This window comes from Carlito syrichta, unplaced genomic scaffold (genome assembly GCF_000164805.1).
Source record: "Carlito syrichta isolate Samal-C Ts95f unplaced genomic scaffold, Tarsius_syrichta-2.0.1 Scaffold313424, whole genome shotgun sequence".
NCBI classification, from domain to species: domain Eukaryota; kingdom Metazoa; phylum Chordata; class Mammalia; order Primates; family Tarsiidae; genus Carlito; species Carlito syrichta.
In genome coordinates, this window is record NW_007257520.1 from 2917 (window position 1) to 25154 (window position 22238).

Below are 22238 nucleotides of genomic sequence, written 5' to 3' on the forward strand. Positions count from 1 at the left end.
TTATCTACAGAGATTTTGTGGTTTCTGGAAGCTGTTTTGTTTTTGTTTTTTAACTAAATACATGTATGCAACTTTCTCCTTCCATGAATGTGGTTAATGAAAACATAGAGAGGGAGAGGTAAAGAAAGCTAATTGTGATGTTTACACCTGTTAGAGTCATTTTCTTTAAAGGACAAATGCTTGTCTTCCTATCCAGGGTGGGCTGTATACTGTGGAGGGAGGGTGATTTTGCAAGCAGTTGTGGTTGGTAGTGTGTTGAAAATTAGAATGGAAAATTTAAAATGTTCACTTCTGTGCAGATGCAAACATAATCAGATTAACTTTATTTTAAGCTTCTATTACATTCTAATGAATAAGATTTACTAAGTTAAGCCAGTTGAACCATGAAGCAATATGCATTTCACTTTAAAATTGGGTATTGAAAGGCTTGAGAGATATCTTAATGGACTTAATGTGCAACGTATCTATAGAGGGGTCCAGATAACCCTCCTCATAGGTTAGTGCTGAAGGCTCAGGAAGAGTCTTCAAGGCTTAGAAATGTAGAACCAGAACATTCCATTTTTGGTTCCCCACCCCCACCCAGCCTCAGCATCCTTCCCACTGTTCATGTTTTGGGAAGAATCAGTTTACTGACCTAGGCATATCCAAGGAAAATTTCTACTACAAATCAGCCTTGCAAATAAATATCAGGTGATCTTGTCCATTGAAGCCTTGGAGCATAATACAAAGGACGTCAGTGTCCTCTGCTGTTGAATCAGAACTAACAATGGCAATTTGCAAGGCTGAGTCCGTATTACCTGTCAGCACCTGAGTGCCAGGCTGAGGTCTCATCATGGGTGATGTAAAGGGGACAAGCGAGAATCAGTGATCACTGTCCTTCCACATGCCTGGTCCCTAAAGCTACCAGCTTCTCTAGCTTGTTGGGCTTAGTCTACCTTTGTAAAAGGGTCTGGGCCCGCATCATTTTGCATAGAAGATGATCCCGGAGAGACAGGTGAAGTATAAATACTAAATAGGAGATAAATTCTTCAATATTTCAGTTATAAATCAACCTCTTTACTTTCTAGTACTGCACCCTAGAAAGGGTTAAAGTAGAGGATATTGGTTCTTGCTGATCAGGTCACAGTGTGACACCTTCTATAGAATGTACTGTAAAACGACATTATTTAATAGATCTGAGTATTGCACCTGCTTTCTTATCGCCTCATAGGTGATTAAGTTTCCCACAAATGAAATTTGTTAATATGAGGCCACATCTTTTCACAAGGTAAATCTGTGAAATTTGGCAGGCAGTCGCTTGGCTGCAGGTGCAAGATGAAAGACCTTTCCCTGGCTTTGCCAAGAAGAAAAATGATGTTGTGCTCCAGTCCTGGGAAAAATATTCTGACATAGAGGGTAAAACCTGATTCCAAGAAAGGGGAATAGAATTCTAGGCCTCAAATCCTGTATCTCCCTCCTTTTTAGGGAGTATGCTGCCCCTAAAACACTGAGTGGGAAATCAGAAGTTGTTTTAAATGAGGCCAGGTATTGAGCAAATCCCCCTACTAAGGCAAGCCCTCTGATATTTGGAGCTGCAGCCATTTGTGATGATGGATGATGGTTTTGACTCTTATGAGCTATGAGAGATCAATTAGAGCTTAATTAAAGCTAATGCTCAGCATCCTCTGGAAGGTGGAGCAATTAAAAACCAACTTCCAAAACTGAATAGCCAGGGTTTTGAAAAGTGTGTCTTTGAAATATGTGGCATCCCCACTCTAGGGTGCTCTCCAGTCCTGTCTGGGTCTTCATGTCTAAATTAAAGCAAGAGCTGACTATTTTTGCATTAGAATTTCCTTAGCTAAGACTGCAAGAGGCTAAGTGCCTAGATCCATTTAGCCTTCTGTGTGATTTACATGGAAGATTGTCTTTGGATCTGCAAGTCCAGCTCGCCGTACACATGTCTCAGGGAGTCACTGGTCATGCTGGCTATCAGCTTCCGTGGTCCAGAGACCCAAGGCTGACAAACTTCTTCCCACTGCACAGTGGCGTTGGGCGGTATTTCACTGAAAGAATGGAAAAGAGAGGAGAGGTTGGCAAATCCAGCTTCCCACCCTGATCAGAAAGCAATGAGAACCCTTGCTAGGTCACGTACTCTCTTTCTTTCACGAATGGTGCTTAGAGGACCGAAGGGCCGGATTGGCTGACTCAGCAAGTTACAACCCAAATGAAGCTCCTGTATGAGCCTCTGTAGAGCCTGTCACCACAGTCCCATTAGGTCATGTTTCCTTCCACTTGGATGCATCTGCCAGTCTCCCAGTCTCCTTCAGGAGCTGAGCTGAGCCATTGGTCAATGGAACTCTAGTTTGTCCCCAGGCCCTCCACAGTAGCCATATCTATGTGACTGATCTTTTGCCTCAGCTCATTTTTTGCCTCTGTAGTTCCTGGGATTAGAGTCCTATCCAAATCACCCGGCACTCTATTTAGTTATTGCTGTTTCCCTATAGACTTTGTTCCCAACCCACCATCTGGAACATAACCTTTCCTGATGCCATCTAACTATGAATATCTTCATGTTTTATAGTTCAAAATCTTATTTCAACCACCAAATTGGGTCCCTCCACCCATTCTACTTTCTGCTTCTTTGTTGCCAGTGCCCTAATCTATAATGACATAGCCATTAATGGTTCTAATGTTCTCTTCTTTCTCCCAGTCTATGCCCTGAGGTCTTCCTAAGGATCATAAACAAGCCTACTCCAGTGGTGATTGAAGTCAATTATGGTTGGGAAGATTTAGGCTTCTCTAGGGTGCTTCACACATATCCTCCCCTGTAAGTCTTGGGAGAAGATTATATTCAGATTTCTTAAATTTGACAGTTTTTTGAAGTAGATACTATTCAACACATTTTATAATTACAAAGAAAAACGAGGGTTAAAAATCTGAAGTCACCTTTTCTTTTTCTTTTTTTTTTTTGAGTTGGCGTCTCACTCTGTCACCCAGACTGGAGTGCAGAGGCACCCTCACGGCCATTGCAGCCACGACACCCTCCGCCTACACAATCTTCCAGGTCGCACAACCTAATGGCACCTAATGGCTCAGGTAATGGATATGCTGGAATAAGAACCAGCTGCATATTTGTTCTAGATTCCTGCTAGGAAAGTAGAGTAGTTACTATTCTGAATTTCACGAAAACCTGAACATCAGAAAGTAAAACGAAGGATGGTAAAAAGACTTGCCACATAGCAAAAGTATTGACTGCTTCCTCTTAGAGATGACACAGCACAATCTGCACCACATACTTTTGTACAATGTAGCACAACTTGCTCAATATGACTTGTTCAGATAGATGTAAGCTCATCTAATTTTCAGTTATTTTATGGTCACTAAAGCTGGTGCATACTGAATTTGAATGCTAATAGATTCAGGGACCTAAAATCTCTATAAATACTTAGCAGTTTGGGGTGCTCAGAAATTATGAAAATGGAGATGCTGTTACACATATATGCACTGAAGATCTTGTTTATAGTATGTTTTGAGCATGGTTCCATAATGAACACTGTGGAGTTTATTTAATGACTATATCTGCCTGTCAGATGGAGCTATAGAGAGAAAAGCAAATTGGAATGAATGTATCCATTTTAAAAAGTCAGATTTTTCTCTCTAAATAATGTGCAATGATCGGTGTCTATATAGACAAATATTGACTACTGGCTATAAGCTCCATGGACTCTGGAGTCAAGGCACTTGGGCTCAAAACATGACTCTCCCACTTATTAATTGTATAATCTTAGGCAATTTATTGTCCTTCACTAAGCCTCTGTTTTCTTCTCTCTACAATGGGAATTATGTAGCACTTACCCTATAGAACTGCTGTGAGAATTAAACAACCCAAGCAAAGAACCTGGAACCGAGTGAGGGATGTAATGAACATTCATAAATTATTAGCTGCTACCATTTCATCCTGCCAGTTTTTGTTTGTTCACGGGATGACAAAGGAGTGCCTCAGCTGTTCCTTCTTCTCCAACCCTCATCAGATGAATTTATCATGAGAGAAAATTTTATCAAATCAGCAGGTTATAGTGACTTTTAGGCAAAAGCGATCCTTGGCCGATATCCAACTTTTAGGCAGAGTAGAAAGTGAAGGGAACATTACCAGTGTGGCTGGTTTAGTCAATAGACAAGCAAATCTGCTAACTCAAGTCCAAAGCAATGTTTATGATATTAATGAGTAGGCTGAATTTTGTGCCTAACTCTTTTCTCCCAGTGGTATGTGGACTTGGAGGATGGCTAGGATCTGTACCACAAAGTGTGGCTAAGTTTCAATGAATGCTTGTCTGAGTGCACAAGAGACCAGGGGGTCTCAGTTCTCCCTTGGAGGGACCATATTCAGGTTGAATGAAAAGGTATAGATAAGAACTGAGGAGGAAAAGAGGTCAGGCATAGTGGCTCACATCTGTATTCTCAGCATTTTGGGAGGCTGAGGCAGGTGGATTGCTTGAGCCCAGAAGTTCGAGACCAGCCTAGGCAACATAGTGAGACCCCTCTCTATAAAAAGTACAAAAAATTAGTCATGCATTTTGGCATGTGCCTGCTGTCCCAGCTACTCAGAAGGCTGAGGCAAAGGGATCATATGAGCCCGGGAGGTTGAGGCTGTGGTGAGCTGTGATCATACCATTGTGCTCTACCTAGGAAACAGAGTGAGATCTCCACTCAAAAAAATACATAAATAAAAGACCAGGTCAGACAAGAATTCCACCATTCACGTCAGCACCCATGACAAGGGAGCTGAGGAAGGAAGCTGAGTCAATGGGAGCAACTGGATGATGGAACTTCAAGGAGAAAAGGATGATGGAACTTCAAGAACAGAAATACTTCAGGGGGTCTGAAGAGAGAGCTTGTGTTCAGAAAGAGTAATGTGTTGTGCAAAGAAATTCTGTGGCTAGTTCCATAGACTCCTGGGAGATTGCTCTGGGCCTGGGGTAAGATACTTCTACTAGACACCATGGAGGGACCTGAGGGCACAGGAGCTGAAAGTGATGTTGAGTTTTGGACTGGAGACATGTTGGAAGGAAGCGAACTGCCAAAGAAAATCAAGAGGGTCTCAAGAGCTTCAGCTACCTGAGTCCCCATTTACCCTTGGGGGCCTGGGGCCATGCAGCATCATTTCAAACAGAGCTAAAGTGAAGGGGGAGATATGGGGCCATATACCTGCATAGGACCTGTTCTGTGTAAAGGTTGAACCTCAAGATTTCCTCAATTGTCAGTAAAACAATGTGCATTTCAGCTGGCTGTGGGTGTATGTGTTTGGGGATAAAAAAGGAAAAGGCCCAAATCGTAGAAATTCAGATGCTACATAATAAATCCCTTTCTCCAACATATCTGTGGCTGGTGAATTGGAAAAGGCATCTATGACCTTGGGGAGCTCTCTCTATGAAGCTGTTCCAGGCATCGACTTTGACACTGATCTTCTAAAATGTCTAAATTAATTTGACATTTGCTAATGCTTTTTAAAATTTGGTTCTTTAAAAATGTGGCTATATAAATTATTTTAATCAGCTATATAAAAGACAAATTATGTTTTAAAAAAGCACACATACATAACCTATATACGTGAGTATTTCTTCAAATCTAGTGACTAGATTGTATGAGTCAAGGTTTGAAAGACATTGCCTCATCATTGTTTCCTCAGTTGTAAAAGGTGGACACTGTGGAATATTGAACAGGGTGAGGAGAAAGTAGGATGAGTTATTTTGCATTCCAGCTAGAACCATGGCACGAGCCAAAAACGTGTTAGAAATATGTTCTTCTTCTTATCATTATCATTATTACCACCATTTTTGAGGTTTTCTCTGCCTGAACCCTTTGCAAAATAATTTAAGAAAGTTTCTCCTGCCTATATGCAGAAAGATAATGCTCTGTCCTTAATTTACATTGACCAATTCAATATGAATGTAGGTTTAGGATAATTTATTTCTCAAGAGCTGTGCTAGTTTTACAGGTATCCATTCACTTTCTCTCCCCTTGTTTCCCCCACGAGATCCACCAGAAGCACCTTGTGAATCCATTGTCCTGCTTAAGGATCTGACCTGGGACGATGGAATGTAGGTAACAACCTCAAACAGAAACTAAGTCTTGACCTTTACCTCACCACTCTCCCTTCCTCATGAAACCTCCCACATAATTATATGTACATGTGAAAATACTCATACACAAAGATACATATGCATGTTATTTTATCCACAGATAACTTCATAATAGAAAGAGAGAAAAATATCATTTGCCTTTTTTGGTAAGTGGAGTAATGTTGAAATAATCCTATTTCCTGGGGATGGATGCTGTGATAAATGATTCTCAGTAATGTGCTGAGCCATCAGGATGTACCGACCATTTATCATCTTGAATGCACACAGGCAAATGGGATTATTATTGCAATAAACTGCAACTACCCATGGTTTGTCCTCTGTGTGTTGACTCTCAGCTTCTGTCCTACTTGAGAAACTTACATTTTAAACTCAAATCACAAAGTGGGGAAAATTTTCTCTTGAAATAACTCACTAAACCTAATCATTTTTTAAAGAGAAAAATGAATCTGAAAGACGAATTACTTGATGCTCTGGAAGCATCAAGTACATCAACTTAAAAACAAAGAGTCTGTGGTAATGGAACATCTGAGCATCTGAGATAGGATTCAGTGAGGGGCAAGCAGGATGGTAAACTGTCTTGGAACAGAGCTGGCTCACACCCTGAGTGGGAAGTGAGATATCACCTTCTTTGTTACTGCTTCCAATTCTGCTTACCAGCTCCTTTCTTCTAGGCCCTCTGCCTTGGGTTGGAGACTCCCTTGCCTTTGGTAGACCAGGTAGGGGTGTGGATTAATGAGTAGGGATGGTGATTCCCTGACAACTTGAGATCTGTATTCTAAAAAGAAATACAGCCTTGTAAAGGATTTTTGGTTCCATGGAAGTGTACTTTCTAGGGGTCTACATTGTTACACGAATCTGGTATTCCTAGATCTGCTCTCACTCTACTAAGAGTACCTTGAGCCAGTGAGTGGGTAGGACATCTGCCTTGTGTGTGAGTAGGGACTGGCTTTGCCCATCCTTTCCGAAATTCACCCTACTTTCCACTACCCCAGTGTCAGATATCAACAATAAGCAAAGCATCTGGAAACTTTTTTTTTTTTTTTTGAGTTCAAGTCTCACTCTGTCACCCAGGCTAGAGTGCAGTGGCATGCTCCTGGTCACCGCAGCCTTGACTTGCTGGGCTCAGGCAATTCTTCCACCTCAGCCTTCCAAGTAGCCAGAACTACAGGGCACGCTACCACGCCTGGCTAATTTTTTGATTTATTGTGGAGAAGAGGTCTCACCATGGCTTATCTTGAACCTGTGGGTTCAGGCAATCCTCTCGCCTTGGCCTTCCAAAGTGGCTTGAACCACTGCGCCTGGCCTAGCATTTGGAAACTTAAACTACCTTGAGCCCTATGCCTCCTAAATGGTGTGTCATTGCACTGTGTTAGAATTCATCTTTTGTTTAAGACACAGAGTGTCCCTTTCCATGCATTGATCTTGATCAAGGTGGGATTCTGGGATCAACCAAGGTGTAAAGGTAGTGGAAGGTTCCAGTACATTCAGACGTGGGGTTACTGTTCGAGAAGGAAAAATTGGATACAGCAGCGGCCTGTTTGGAAGAGAAGACGTGTTTCATTTTGCCTGAGTGATTCTTGCATCTGATTTGAGTGGGAAGGTGAGAGAACGGGTGAGCAAGACTGTCGTCTCTGACGAAAGCAGGGCTATCGTTGCTGACCTCTCCCTGTAGCAAGGTTTGATTACTAATTTAATTCTTGTATTCCTGCAACTTTCTATTAGCAAAGGACAGTTATTATGTTTTGTGCTTGCTTTTTTTCAAAACCACTCAAATTATTTTCTTTGTTTTTGATTGCATCCGCAGTAAGGCATCCCTTACATGATGGCATGAAGAAGCTGTGAGGACTGTAACTTGAAAGAAATGCAGAGAGCCCTTTGCAGGCAGTCAATGTGCCCCAGAGGGGGTAAGTGAGGCCTTGTGCTTGTCCCGCAGATTCCACGATGGAATAACTTCCATAAAGGGAAATGGAAAAATTCCTAACAAATTTGGTCATAAGGCAATCTCCAAAGTCCTCCACCTCCCTCTCTATGCTTTAGAAGGTCACCCTCCAGGAAATGTGCTAGATTGATTGATGCTGACAGGGACTTATTTGTGGAAGAAATGAAAGTAATAAACCTCAAAGATTGGGATCCATTCTAGGTGTCACACTTTAAGGGGAGTAGTGACAAATTGGAATGTGTGGGAGAGAGAGGGAGATGAAACCACATTAGAGGTGAGAGAGATTAAGTCAGGGCAGATATTGGTCCCAAGTAGAGAAGACTTGAGGAAGATGAGAGAGCTATTTGCAAACATTTGTAAGTCATCAGATAAAAGAGAGATGAGCCTTATTTTGTGTCAGTTCAGATGGCAGAATTAGGAGCACTGGTAGGCTCAAAAGATAGAAAAGTGTGCTTTCTTACCATTAGAGCTACCTGATCATGAAATGGCTTGTCTTGTTAGGAGACACTCTTTGTCAATAGAAGTCACAGAACTGAGACTTCTCAGGCACACTTTGATGACATTTTGTGTGGAAGAGGCTGCGTTCCATTCATATTATTATAAAGCCTGGAGTAGTCTTTGGTCCTCCAAATGTGGAGCCAAGTCTAGAGTGCTTCAGGCTCTCCAAAAAAAAAAAAAAAAAAAAAGACTAAAACAAAAACCACAGTTGTAACAGTGATAGAAGTTGGTAAAATAAGTTGGTAAAATCTGTGAGGTGGGGTTGGAAAGGAAGGATTCATGCAAAGTACCTTCTTTAACTTAATCTATAACTCATGGGAAAAATTCTATAAAGATTAGTAGAATCGACACATGAATAGGTAGTGTGGAAAAATGTTTTGAACTTGGGTTCTGAAATTATCCACCTGGCATCTGAATCTTGGTATTCTTCTAAACTGTGTAAGTTGAGGGTCAACCAGTCAATCTCTCAAATTCTCACATTCTTCACTTACAAGGGAGATAATTATAGTACCTTATTAGGGTGGTTTTAAGGCTTAAATGAAGAAAGTGCTGGTAAAACCAGTACTATTTTTATTTCATGACCCACAGAAATGGTCAATAAGGAGGTGGCAGGTTCTTAGACATTTTCTTTGGGAGTGGATATAAGTTTGGAAAAGACACACACACACACACACACACACACACACAGAGAGAGAGAGAGAGAGAGAGAGAGAGAGAGAGAGAGAGGTAGACAGATAGATAGACAGAGATAGATCTTCCCGCAGCCCTGTGCTGTCTACCCACATTCCTCAACTACTCAGGGCTCACCGGAACATCTTCCTCTTTGGTCTTGTTATTCCAGGACCATCCAGGTATATCCAGACATTTTGCAGAGTTTCTTTTAAAGGATTGGTGAACTCAACAGTCACAACCATGTCAGAACCAACTATCTGAGCGCCACGGACCTAAGAAACAAATAGAGGGAGAAAGTGGTTTATTAACAGCAAGCAAAAACTCTTTCTATTCTCTTGTTTCCTTAGCTATCTTCCCTTTTGCTAAAGTTTAACAGTATGGTTATTTTTTTGGCAATGGAACCCGTGTGACAAAGATAGCTTATTGCTTTGACTGGGGGATACCTATTGAGAAAATCATGGGAAATTACTAATTAGAATTGCACTCTTTTCCTCATTATAAAACCAACCTAATTAGAACTCAAGTCAGTAGCCATGGCCACTGGCTGTTCTCTTCGGCAGGAGGTAGACGTGCATTTGGTACAGCAACAGATTTTGTGGTGAGGGTGGCCAAGTGAACTCTGGTTCTGGATAGAGCTCAAATTTTCTGCCAGGACATAGGGAATTTTTGAGTTTAAGTGGTAGAAAATGTTCCAGGGGGCTTGTGTCTTCTTACTTTCAGCCACATTAGAAAGCAATATGGACAAGGAGAGAGTTCTTACTGTTAAACATGAAGAAGAAGCTGGTCACTAAAATAGGGAAAAGAGATTTTTGATCTGCAGCCATATCTGAGTCTGGGAGGTTATAGGACTGTTTGCTGGTGAGTTGATCTATAACGACTCTCAGGAGTATCAGGTATTTGTAAAAGCATCATAGGAAATGGTCAGAGCTCAATGCCAGCTTCAACACTCAATAGCAGTGGGGCCTTGGTGACTTACACAAACCTTCTGAGCCTCAGTTTCTTTTTCTCTCAAATGAACTGATGTTTGTATGGGGTAATCCATGTAGAATGCTATTATGACTATTATTATTATTAAAATTTTTATAATTTATGTAGTGTTTACTATGTACCACAGACTCGGAACTATATGTTTTCCCAACACAAACACAATGTACTGGAAAATGACCAGGTAGCTAAAAGATTTGCTTGTTTGTTTAAGGGCTATGTATGCCAAACGCACAGATCTGTATAAGCTCTAAGTAACTTAGAAACAAGATAAAAATAATAGTTCTTCCCTCATGAGAAAGGATTGCAATGAGATAAAGCACATAAAACAGTGAACACATTGCAAGGCGCATGGAAAAAGTTCAACACGTTATAGCTCAGGTTTGTTTTTAGAGGAGCAATGATCTAAGTACGGGTGCTTTATACACTCTATATTTTATACACTCTATATTACCTTCAATACCTAGCCAGTGTCCATTAAATATTTGTTATATTAAGTTGATGACTCAAAAATTTACTGTTGGAATTTACTGTTGAGTTTTCTATATGACAACCCAGCCATATTTATACCTTGTTTCTTTAGCCACACATGAACATGAGCCTTTCTTATGATGAAGGTAAAGAGGAAGAATATTGCCCTGAGAAGAGGAGCCTTCTTACTGACTCTAGAGCCAAGAATAAAATCTTCCTGATTTGATCATTATGCATTGTAGGCATGTATCAAAATATCACAAATACCCTATAAATATGTATAATTATTATATATCAATAAAAAGAATAACATCTTATAGCTTTTATCATACCATGATTTTTGACTTTTTTTCTATGAGATTTTTTTTTTTTTGAATTGGAGTCTCACTCTGTCGCCCAGGCTGGAGTACAGCGGCACACTCACAGTCACCCCAGTGTCGACCTGCTGGGCTCAGATGGTCCACCTCAGCCCTCCAAGAAGCTGGAACTACAGGTGTGCACTACAACACCCGGTTAATTGTTGATTTATTGTAGAGACGAGGTCTTGCCAAGTTTCCCAGGCTGGTCTCAAACCCGTGAGCTTAGGCAATCCACTCGCTTTGGCCTCCCAAAGTGCTGGGATTACAGGCTGAGCCACTGAGCCCGGCCTGAGATTTTTTTAAGTCTGTAGGAAAAATGAAACTTTCAGCCAATTTCCCAAGTTTGTTACATTCAAATCCCCATCTCCTGGGGGCAGGGGGTGAGAACTGCATTTAGGGCAATTAGGAGTGAGGTAGATAATGATCATGATAGTGATGACAGCAGGTGACAACCATCTTAGAGGGCATGGATTGTGTGCCAGGCAGGGAGTCTAGTGCTTTAACCAGCAGTCTTCAATCTGGTGTGCACAATAGAATCACCAGGAAAACTTTAAAACTCCAGCGATTTAGACCCATTCCAAACAACTAAATTACAATCCCAGGTGGTGGAGCCTTTGATTTATTTATTTGAAACACCCCTGTTGATTTCTAGGGACCAGTCTCAGTTGACAACCACAGTTCACGTACATTCTCACATAAGCCTCACAACACTAGGGCTGCAGTTGTGTCAGCACTAAGAAACCTGGGAACAAGACAATACTATATTAATAGTATTTCCCTTAGAAAGAAGAAAGTTTTCTGGGGCAGGACCCTTGGTGCCAGGCCTTTCATTTTATGAAAGAGAAAACTGTGGTTCAGGGAAACACATAACTTGTATGAGGACTTGAAGCTACTAAACAACTGGGCTGGGACTCAAGTTCAAGACTATCTAATGAGAGAGCCTGGACTCTTAAGATGGAGTCCTGGATTCTGAGGCCAGAAGAGCTGAAGAAGCCAACAACTCAGCAATAACAAAACATCCAAAAACATTTTGTATTGAGGTCCAAAATGCCAGTTGGGAAGTAAGGGAGATTTTCAAATTGGTGGGAGCACTGTTGGATTTGAAGCCACAGTGACAAGACTGAGAATCAATAAGGCCCAATGGGGAGGAAACTTGTTAAATAACAGGCAAACTGGAACATGAACCAGCAGTTACTTTTATGTCTGTTGGCACATGGGGTGTGGATGGGTTAGACCGGTTTGAAGGCTATGGCCAAGTCAATAGTCATGGTCTAGACCAGGGTTTCTCAGCCTCAGCACTACTGCCATTTTAGACTCCCTGGATCTATGTTGTGGGACTGTTGTGCACAGTGGAAGATATTTAGCAACATCCATGGTCTCTCCCCACTGCATGTCAGGAGCAACCCCTGGCCCCAGTCAACACAACCAAGCACACCTTGGGAAGCAAAATTGCTCCCTCCCTCCCCTAGTTGAAAACCACTGGAACAAAATATGTAGAGTCAGACTGAATTTTTCACTTTCTTCCCAGATGTCCTGATGTGATAAATTTAGATATTGGAGGTACAGAAGTGTATTAGACTACATGGTGCCTTTGCTTTAATTCTCAAGTGTGTCCAAAATATTTTTTCCTGCCATAAAAAGTTTTCAAAAACCTTTCGATTAAAAAAAATGCATGATAAAAATAACAGTTACAAAAAGCTCTCTAAATTGGAGAAGCTGGAGCTGCTACAAAGACATTACTAACAAAAGTGTTTGCAATGGTCACTCTAACTCTGGAGAAAGCATTTTGGAGCCACCTGCCTTCTCCAGGTGTTATTATTATATATTACATGTTATATATTATATATTATATGTTGTTATATATTATTTATTATTATTATGGCATGCTATTATAAGGACAGGCACAAGCCACTTAAAAAATAAGTCTCATAGTAGCTACTGAACCTTCCCCTACACAGACATGCACAGAGACAAGAACAGAATATATACACTATGGGCACAAATTTTTAGGAGCTACATTATGGATCCAGGGTATCTATACATGGTTCTCTAGGGTCTATGAAACCCAGATTAAGAATGCTTTCCATAGGTAGGCTAGCTCTACAGGAGGATTCTTATATTGTGGAAAACAAAGTACACCCTTCCAGACCACTGATAATGGTGACAGGGAGCATTTAGTATTTGAAAGGCTGGCCCATGTGTTTGGGCCTTCATGGATAGGCCTCAGAATTTCATATGACCCAAAGAGAGTAAGCCTTCTTGGATAATTTCACATGTTATGCCCAATCAGTTTGCTTCCAGATATTATCTCTTGTAATTACCTGCTGGCATGGGTATATCAATGCTGCCCAGACCTTCCAGATACTGGAGCAGGGAGAAGGCTGGGGCAGGGTGTGGAGTTAAGAGGGGGGACCCTTGTCTGGTTGTAGTGTGCTTCTTTTGCAATTAACAAAGCCTCGGTGTCCTTTTTCTGATATGTCTCCTGCACCCAGAATTTAAGCTTCCTGCCCCTAATTACTGAGGTGACAATGAGCCTTATTAGACACACGAACCAAACTCAATACAAAAACCTTCTCAATGTTCACTGTTTTCTGTTTGGGAAATTTAAGTGGAGGGATCTTCCCCTCCTCACTTCTTTTGGGGAAAACGGAGTCTGTACATAATGTTTTCACCTTCTGCATTGATTTAAGTGATGCTCCATACTATGCTGAGAACAATGACTATTTTAGGAGGAAATGTCCATTTGCATCTCATTCTTTTAGAAGTCTGTATAACTTCCTTTCCTTTATTACTGTAGATATAATTCCATTATCTGCGTAATTGTATTTCTGTTTTCTTTGCTCGCATAAAACCTTAAATAAAGGAAGTCTTCAGGCAATTTAGAGAAGGTTAGATCAAGAAGAAACTCCTATGTGTATTCACTTTGGAGAAGAGAAAAGAATAAAGCACATGTCATACTCGGTTTTACCAAATGCTTTGGCATGTATTTGATGGCTCTGATTTTTTTTTTCAATATTCCATTTAAAATATGTAATACGATGCTTTTCCAAGTTAAGTACCTCTTACCAATATTGACACACTGATTTCTTGTCCTTTATAGTATTTTATGATAATGAGCTGCTACTCAGATTCTTTGGTAAACAGGAAATTTACACACACACACACACACACATACACACGCGTGCGCGCACACATAGAAACTTTTTGGAAGAAAATGCTTTTTAGGAAACCACAAGATATCTCCCACTGAACATATGCTTTACAAAGTACATAAGTGCATTCAAAACCAAAACTGAATGAAGGAAAAAGTTTGAGAAAGAGTGAATTAAGTAGGCAATTTGATTTACATGATTTATCAGTGCACCTAACAGCCCTTATTCAAGTGCTTTCAATCATGCATTCCAGATATTACTGGAAACTGAGATTTGTCCTCCTTGACTTGTGGTCACTGCTGGTAATAAACAATTTTACTTGTAAACTCTGCACTATGACTGTTTCTAGCTGACACTTAGATTGGCATTTACTAACTAATGCTAGTGGTTCTGGGATGGCCAGGCAGTATTCTTAGTCTGTATTTTTCAATATTGTAGCCACTAGCCACCTGTGGCTACTTACATTAAAATCAACTAAAATTAAATAAAATGTAAAAAAAAAAAACAATCAAATTCTTAGTCTCGGTCAATAGCCAAAAGTTGCTAGTTGGCTACCATATTGGCCAGTGCAGATTTAGAATGTTCCCATCATAGAACTATAGAAAGTTCTATTAGCTCACTTACTCCTCACAACACTATGAGGTAGATATGATGAGTGTTCATTTTATAGATGAGGAAACTGAGGCATAGAGAAATTAAGTCACTTGCTCAAGCTCACATAGTGAATAGTGTATGTGAGACTTGAATGCACACAATTGGGGGCCAGAGTCATTGCTTGACTACACCCTACTCTGACTGTGATTAAAAGTAATATTAAAAAACTTACATTTAGTTAGTGTTTACTTCTAATGCAAGCATTCTGTTCATCACTTTACTTATTCTACCTTATTTACTCCTCCCTACAGCCCTCTGAGCTTAGGGACAGACATTATTATTATCCTCATTTTATGGATGTAAAAGTGAAACTTGGAGGAGAAATAAAATGATTACAGAGCTAGGAAGTTGGCAGAACTCAAATGTAAATCCAAGTCTTTCTGATTGTAAAACATTTATCTTTAAAACTATATATGTGATCTCTGATAGAAAAGAGTTAAACATGTAACTTTTTTGCTGGAATAGCTTCTTTATTTTCTGAAATCCACCAAAGAATCATTTGCAGTATTATCTTTTTATGTTATCACTAAACTATCACTTGAGGACAGTGGTTATAAGTTGACCTTCAACTAAATTTGAAAACATATCTGTAACTCATCTTTCTTTTTGACATTTTGGAGAAAGAATTAGATTCCTAAGCCAGAGTAAAATGTGGCAAGGTAGTTTTGGGCCTTATTAAATATATATATATATATTTTGAGTTGGAGTCTCGCTCTGTCGCCCAGACTGGAGTGCAGTGGCCGCTCCCAGCCACCGCAGCCTCGACCTGCTGGGCTCCGGCCATCCTTCCGCCTCAGCCTTCCGAGTAGTTGGAATTACAGGCGCGCACTACCACGCCCAGTTGATTTTTTGATTTATTGTAGAGATGAGGTCTCACTGCCCAGGTGGGTCTCGAACCTGCGGGCTCAGGCAATTCACTCACCTCGGCCTCCCAAAGGCGCGGGATTACAGGCTGAGCCACTGAGCCCAGCCCTTGTTATATATTATTTGACAATAATAAGAATTTCTATTTAGGATTTTCTATTTTTAAAATGATAGAGATACCATTTACAAAAAAAGATAACCAATAGTTTAAACATACTGGGATTACATGACAGGTATATGGGGTTGGTTTTTCTTTGTGTGTGTGTCTCTTTTTAAGACAAAACAAAAAATAAATACATACAGAAAACTTTGCTTTAGGTACCCTAGTAACCAGTAATTTCTCATTTTCATTCTCAAAATGAGAATGCACGTTGTTCCACAGCTGTCCTGAAGGGAGAGCTGAAACGCACACCTTAGAGGAGGAGGTCTCGTTCATAGAGATAGTCAAGAATGTTCCTTCCTGGCTATACCTACTGTCTTATTCCATGACCATGATCCTTGCTGACCGACAGCTATGAATGGGTGGAGAGTCAGTTGCCTTCCCGGGGTAAACAGCCTTGCCCTGCTTAGAGTCTCCCACAACAGCCTTGCCCTGCTTAGAGTCTCCTTTTGATTTTCTTCACAGATAGGCTGGAACAGTGTCGGGGACATAGCTGTGGTGGCCGGGATGCAGTGATATTATTCTGGTGAAGCTGAGGGGGAAACGAGCTGGATTCAGGGGCTGAAGACCAGAGGCTGCACTATGTGTCCTTGGGCAAGTCTCTTGACCTCTCTGGGTCTCAGTTTCTTGTGCAGTTACTGGCATGATCCAATGCAATATTGTATAGCAGAGCATCTGAAACATACTAGCATTCATGGAAGTTGAAGTTTAAAGAGAGAAAATGTTGCCAGGGAGAATCTCCTCACCCATAAGGTCCTCTATGGGAATAATGTGGATTCGGTTTCTCAGGCAGAAGAGAACCACATAGGAGAGAAGCAGAGAAGCCCTTCTTTTACTCCCTGTCCTCTGGTCTTCCCTGGAGGTAGTGGGGGCAGGCAGAGCAGGGGCGGATCCTGGTGACAGGAGCTGTGATGGAGCCCCAGAGAGCACAGGGAGGTTGGGGAGAGAACGTGCTAGGCTGGAGATGGAGGGAAAATGGTCAGAGTTCAGGGATAATTAGAACATGTAACTGTTTTCATTTTCTACCTTGATGGAAAGTTTGAGATATTTACAGAGCAAACCAAACTGTCGTTCAGTCTCACAATTCACTTATTCGCTGCCATGTACTTTGTGGTGCTCATGACATCTCAAGTGGTCTCCCCAGTTTTAATTTGTCTTCTGGGATAAAAGTATGGGAATTGGGATGTGGGAGGGGTGGGTTCCAGCACCTATCACAGAACCCTCCCAGTCTTGCCCACTCTGGTGGGCTTCAGGGGTGTGAGTGATGGGGAACTGGAGCGAATTCTAGAGTGAACCTCAGTAAAAAAAAACCACAGGCATCTTATGAAAAGGTCCAGTTAGAACAAAACAGTAGATTGGTTGTTAAGAATAATCCCCTTCAAAAAAAAGCTTGTGACCATTTTGTATGGCTTGTCTGGAAGCTTCTGTAAATCTTATATTTTGGTAAAATATTTTTTGTCACTCTAAAAAAAATAAAACAAAATAAACAAGCTAGTGTCCCAAGTTGGAAGAGATTTAGTCATGGGGCTGGAGCCACATGTGTCCGTGCAAGGTAGAAAAGGAGTCCTTGTTTTTGTCGTGGATGCAAGTCTCCTGCTAGGCTGCAGGGCTTGTTGGGTGGCGAGTGGGCTAGACTTTCTTCCTTCCACCCTCAGATGGGCACGGTCTGCACAGGACAGGGTAAGGGCAGGCCTGGAGTGGGACTGTCCAGAGAAAGATCTCTGCTTCCTCTGGGGTTTGACAGTGACACTTCTCGTGGAACCTGTGTGATCCCACAGGCCAGTGCCGGTCAAGTAGACATTCTGCTTGTTGAAGCTGATTTATATAGATTTAGCCTGTTTTCCTGGTGCTGTGCACACTGTCCTTATAAGAGGGCACCCCAGGACTAAAACAGAGCCACTGCACTCCTGGGGCTGACCAAGGTCGGCCAGTGTTGGAAGGAAAGAGCAGCAGTCTTTCTTTTTCAAAGAAAAAGGCAATGAAAATGACCTCAAGATGGAGTTTTCTCAACCGGATCATTTTTTTTTTTTGAAGCTCTTGGCATTTGTTACAGCTTATTTACAGAATGGACACCAAATAACTATATATCAAATGAGTTCAATAAATGAATGTGTAACTGCATGAGTGACTAAACAAAGAGATGAATACATACTGATAAGTTCTTTAGCTAACAAACAAAAATGTAAGGAAAAATTATATGTTACTAAAAACTCTTGGAAATAGTCAATTTTTCACATTTTAAAAGTTTAAATTAAAAAAAAATCTTTGAGGTACCTGTTTGCTCATAGTTGTAATTTTAAAAAAATCAATTACAAAGAAAATGGTTATATTTTTTCCTAGCAAAATTACCTCTAGTTTGTATGAGAAAAGTATGATCGTTCTACTGGTGTTTGATAATGTTCTACCAAGGCTTTAGGACTTACTTCATGTGATAATACCACAGAAGTGCCGGCTCATGGGCTGTTTTAGAAGAGTTGGTACTAAGCAGAGATCATCTGAAGAACAGGTGAACATATATCTCCTCTCTCCCTCCAGCTTTACTCCAGCCTCTTCAAGGCTGGCCTTTTCCTGTGGTACCACAGGGAATGCTGCCTATGCTCAACACCTGCTCACCAGAGACTCAAGAGATCTCAGGCCACAAGATGAGAATTATATTCACTGCAGCTCAGTGGTCCACATGCTACCCTAAGCAACTCTCGGGGCCTGACTACTGAATTCCTAGGCATTGAAGGGACTAGGGAAGGATGGAGGGAACATTCACCAGCATTCTCACAAATACTGCTATAGGTGTGAATCTCCATAACAACTCTGTGTTTTATGTAAGATTGTAATTAATAGGAGCAGTATAATTGTTAGTGTTATTTACTTTGCAAAGAGGATACTGAAATTTAGAGAGAGAGAGAGAGAGAGTGCGTGCGTGCGTCGTGTATGTGTGTTTGTGTGTGTGTGTGTGTGTGTGTGTGTGTGAGTGTGTATGAGAGAGAGAGAGAGAGAGAGAGAGAGAACAATCAACACTGGAAAGGCTGAGAAAATGTCTATATCTGACGGTAATGAAATATAATTTTCTCATCAAATATTTTGATAGTATGGGGAAAGAGACATGTGCTCATTAAAGTTTAATGACTGTCTCTTCCTGCCTTTTTCCTTAATGGGATCACATTCTGACTCATGCATGGTGGGTGCTGGGAATAGTTGATTGGGAGCACAATTTAGCCCAATCCCAATCTTTGTTGCCCCAGAGACAAATAAAATCCAAGACTGGGTTCATTGGATGTAGGGACACATAGCCACTAGCCCGCTTGGGTTGACAATGACTTGGATTTAGACAGGGGGGCCCAATATTTTCCAGGATGACCTAGATTTGTTCTGTAAAGAGAATGATGTAAGAACAACTGGAAACTAGCTGTCTGGTCACTACAGTTCCAAAGCTGAGCCAGGGGCGCCCTAAAGAAGACAGCACTATAGGCAAAGGCTTTGAAGAGAAAATAAGGAGAAATGAGGCTCTGATGGCAGAGCTGACGGTCATGTTGCATTCCTACTCCAGAATCTTCACTGAAGCCTCTTTGTCCACAGAGTCAATGACAAAGCTCTAATCTAAAAACTGTAGCCTCCCCTCTCAATGGCACCAAGCTGCCTCTCTCAGGTTATCTTTACTTGTCTCCTGCTCCCAGCCTCCATTCCAGCCAAGACAAGCTTCCTGGGCCTCCTCATGCCACGGTCTACCTCCCCCCAGCCCTTGCTGATGCTGTATTCTATTCTGGTATCTGGAATGTTCTCTCCATCCATTTCTACTGGTTAACTGTTATCCATTCATTGGGGATCAGCTATCGTTCTACAGCCTTCACGTGTGATACTTTACTCAGGCTTGTGTGATCGCTTCTTCCTTGAACACAAAACCCGTTGTGGAGGCAATTGCCATCTTCTGCTTTCTGTGAAAGTTCCATTGTGAGGGCAACCTAGTCTAGTGGCCACCTGCACAAACTTCTAAGACAGGAAGACTGGGTTAGAAGCGTTGCTCCTTCCTCAGGAAGCATGTGATCCTAGACAGGTTACTTATGAGCACAATAATGGCAATTATAGAAACAACCAACATATACTTGGTGTTCACTGTGACTTGGGCATCAGACACTCATTGACACATTAAATACAAAAACGCTAGAAGGAGAGTTACCATTCCCTTCATCTTACAGATGAGAAAATAGAAGCTAAGAGAGGTTGAGTGAGCCATCCAGGGTTGCATAGCTATGTTGAGAAAACAGGTCTTGAACTAGGATAGCTTGGTTCCAGAGCCTACGTTTTGACCACTATGCTACAAGGCACTACCCTTTCTGGACCTCTCAGTTTTCTCATCTGTAAAATAGGAATTATAGCAACATTCCCACCCCTGCAGGATGGTGATGAGGATTAAATAATACCACACGAGGGATGTGTTTAATAATGCTATGCTTACTAAACCACAGCTTCTGTCACTGTGATTTCTGGGTGCTGGTCTCACTCCCTCCTCTCACCTGTGAGTTGAGCGGGGAGGTCATGTTCTCTCTTTGCCTCGTCTTGCTTCACCTTGTGCCTAGGACGTTCTCTGCAGAAACGTCGAGGCTCAGGCAGCTGGGCCTCCCCCCACCCCAACCTGACATGAGCAGAAGACAGAATTTCCATCTCTCTGGACTCCAGGCCCTGTCAAATGGCTCCACCTCTAAATAAGTTTCCTCCAGGAACTGCATCCCTGAGCACAGCCTAGAATCTGGGGACATGACACATGTCATAGGTAGTTCTGGACCTCTGAGCCATTGTGGTTTTGTGTTTTCACTGCCTTCTCCAAAACCTGTGTGTAAAATTTATCTGGGTCTTCTCCCTGAGGCCTTTCAACTTAGTGTTTTCTCAGAGCTTCCTCCTCCTCTCTCCTCCTTTCTCCCCTTCTTCTTCCCCTTCCCATCCCCCTCCTTTTCTCCTCCCTTCTGTTCTCACCTCTCCTCTCTTCTCCATTGACCCTCCTTTCTCCTCCTCTCCTCTTCTCCTTCCTACCTCTCTTCCCTTTCTCCCCTCCTCTCTTCCCTCCATTTCCTCCCCTTCTCTCTTCTCCTACCCTCCCTCCTCTTCCCCTCCCATCCCCCTTCCTCTTCTCCCTTTCCCTCCATTTTCCCCCTCCTCTCTCCTCTCCCACCCCTTTTCTCTCCACCTTCTATCCCTCCTCCTTTTCTCCCCTCTCCTCTCCCCTCCATTTCCTCCCCTTCTCTTCTCTCCTACCCCTCCTCTTTTCTTCCACTCCCCATCCTCCCTTCTTTTTCCTCCCCCTTCCTTTTCTCCTCTCTTCTCTTCTCCTTTTCTCTTTTCTCCATTCTAGGAGGCGAAACAGTACCCCAGATCCCCAGGCCACTGACCTGAGTTTCTGGACTCAGGGCCTCCCACAGCTCCGTGACACCTGGTGGCTTTTTGGTGTGAGGGGCTTTACCCAGGAACACCTCTTCCCCTGTTTGTATTTGGTTTGTCCTTGGAGTTAGTGAGGTTATTGGTTAAGGGACAGTTTACAGGACAATGCCTTGTACCATCTTTCTGAACAATCTTGGCATGGAAAGAAGCCAGAATTTCCATCTCTCTGGACTTGAGTCCCCATTAAAGGGCCCCACCTCTAAATAAGTTTCCTCCACTAACTGCATCCTTGATTCCTTGAAACAAACACAAAACAAAACAACTCTCTATTTAAAATACACCCTTCCTCTTAGGTCTGCTGACTTGTGGGATAAGGTATTTCTGATTCTTCCTTGGGGAATTAAACTGCTTTTTAAGTAAACCCAGAAGATAACTAACAAATAATTCTTCAAATTAATAATGCCTAAAAGATGAAAGTTATCAGTTTCTTTCACACATCCAGTTTATTATCAGTGGTGCAATTAAATTCTATTTTCTGCTGTGGTTTGAGCCGTTCACAGCTTGGGAAGGCTCTCCCCTGAGATCTCTGCAGGGACAGGCCATCGCTTCATAATTAAGTAAGCACATAGGCCTTGCCTCTGGTGTGGAAGGTTCAGGACTGAGCTCACGAATGAACCCTACCCCACTGCCCTTCGAGGATGGCAGGAGCTGCCTGTACCGTGCAGCTAGAGGAGGCTCACAGGCAGCTGGCCCGTGTCTCTAGGGAGAGCCAGTAGGGAAGAGCAACCTTCCTGGACAGGGCATCCTGTGCTTTATGCTGTTGACTTCACATTCTTATGGGATGACAGTGCCTCTGGGGCAACCACAGTCCCCACTTCTCTGTTTTGCATTTGCTTCTGATTCCGCCTGCAAACCATGCGCATCCTCGTTTTCATTCTGTCCATTAAGGCTTCCTGGGTAGACAGTGCCATGATAGGTCTGTGAGTGGTAACAGAAGTG

At 41.9% G+C, this 22238-nt stretch overlaps 1 protein-coding gene across 1 annotated transcript in view; it reads right to left on the reverse strand.

Moving 5' to 3' along the window:
- Window positions 1-300: 300 nt before the first annotated feature.
- Window positions 301-22238, reverse strand: part of F13A1 (coagulation factor XIII A chain) — a 148346-nt gene continuing 126408 nt past the window's right edge. Inside the window, exons 14-15 of the mRNA XM_008070448.2 lie at window positions 9364-9500; window positions 301-2042 (exon numbers count right to left, since the gene is read on the reverse strand). Of these exons, the coding sequence (XP_008068639.1) occupies window positions 1889-2042; window positions 9364-9500 (291 nt within the window). The 3' untranslated portion in view covers window positions 301-1888. The remainder of the gene's footprint in view (window positions 2043-9363; window positions 9501-22238) is intronic.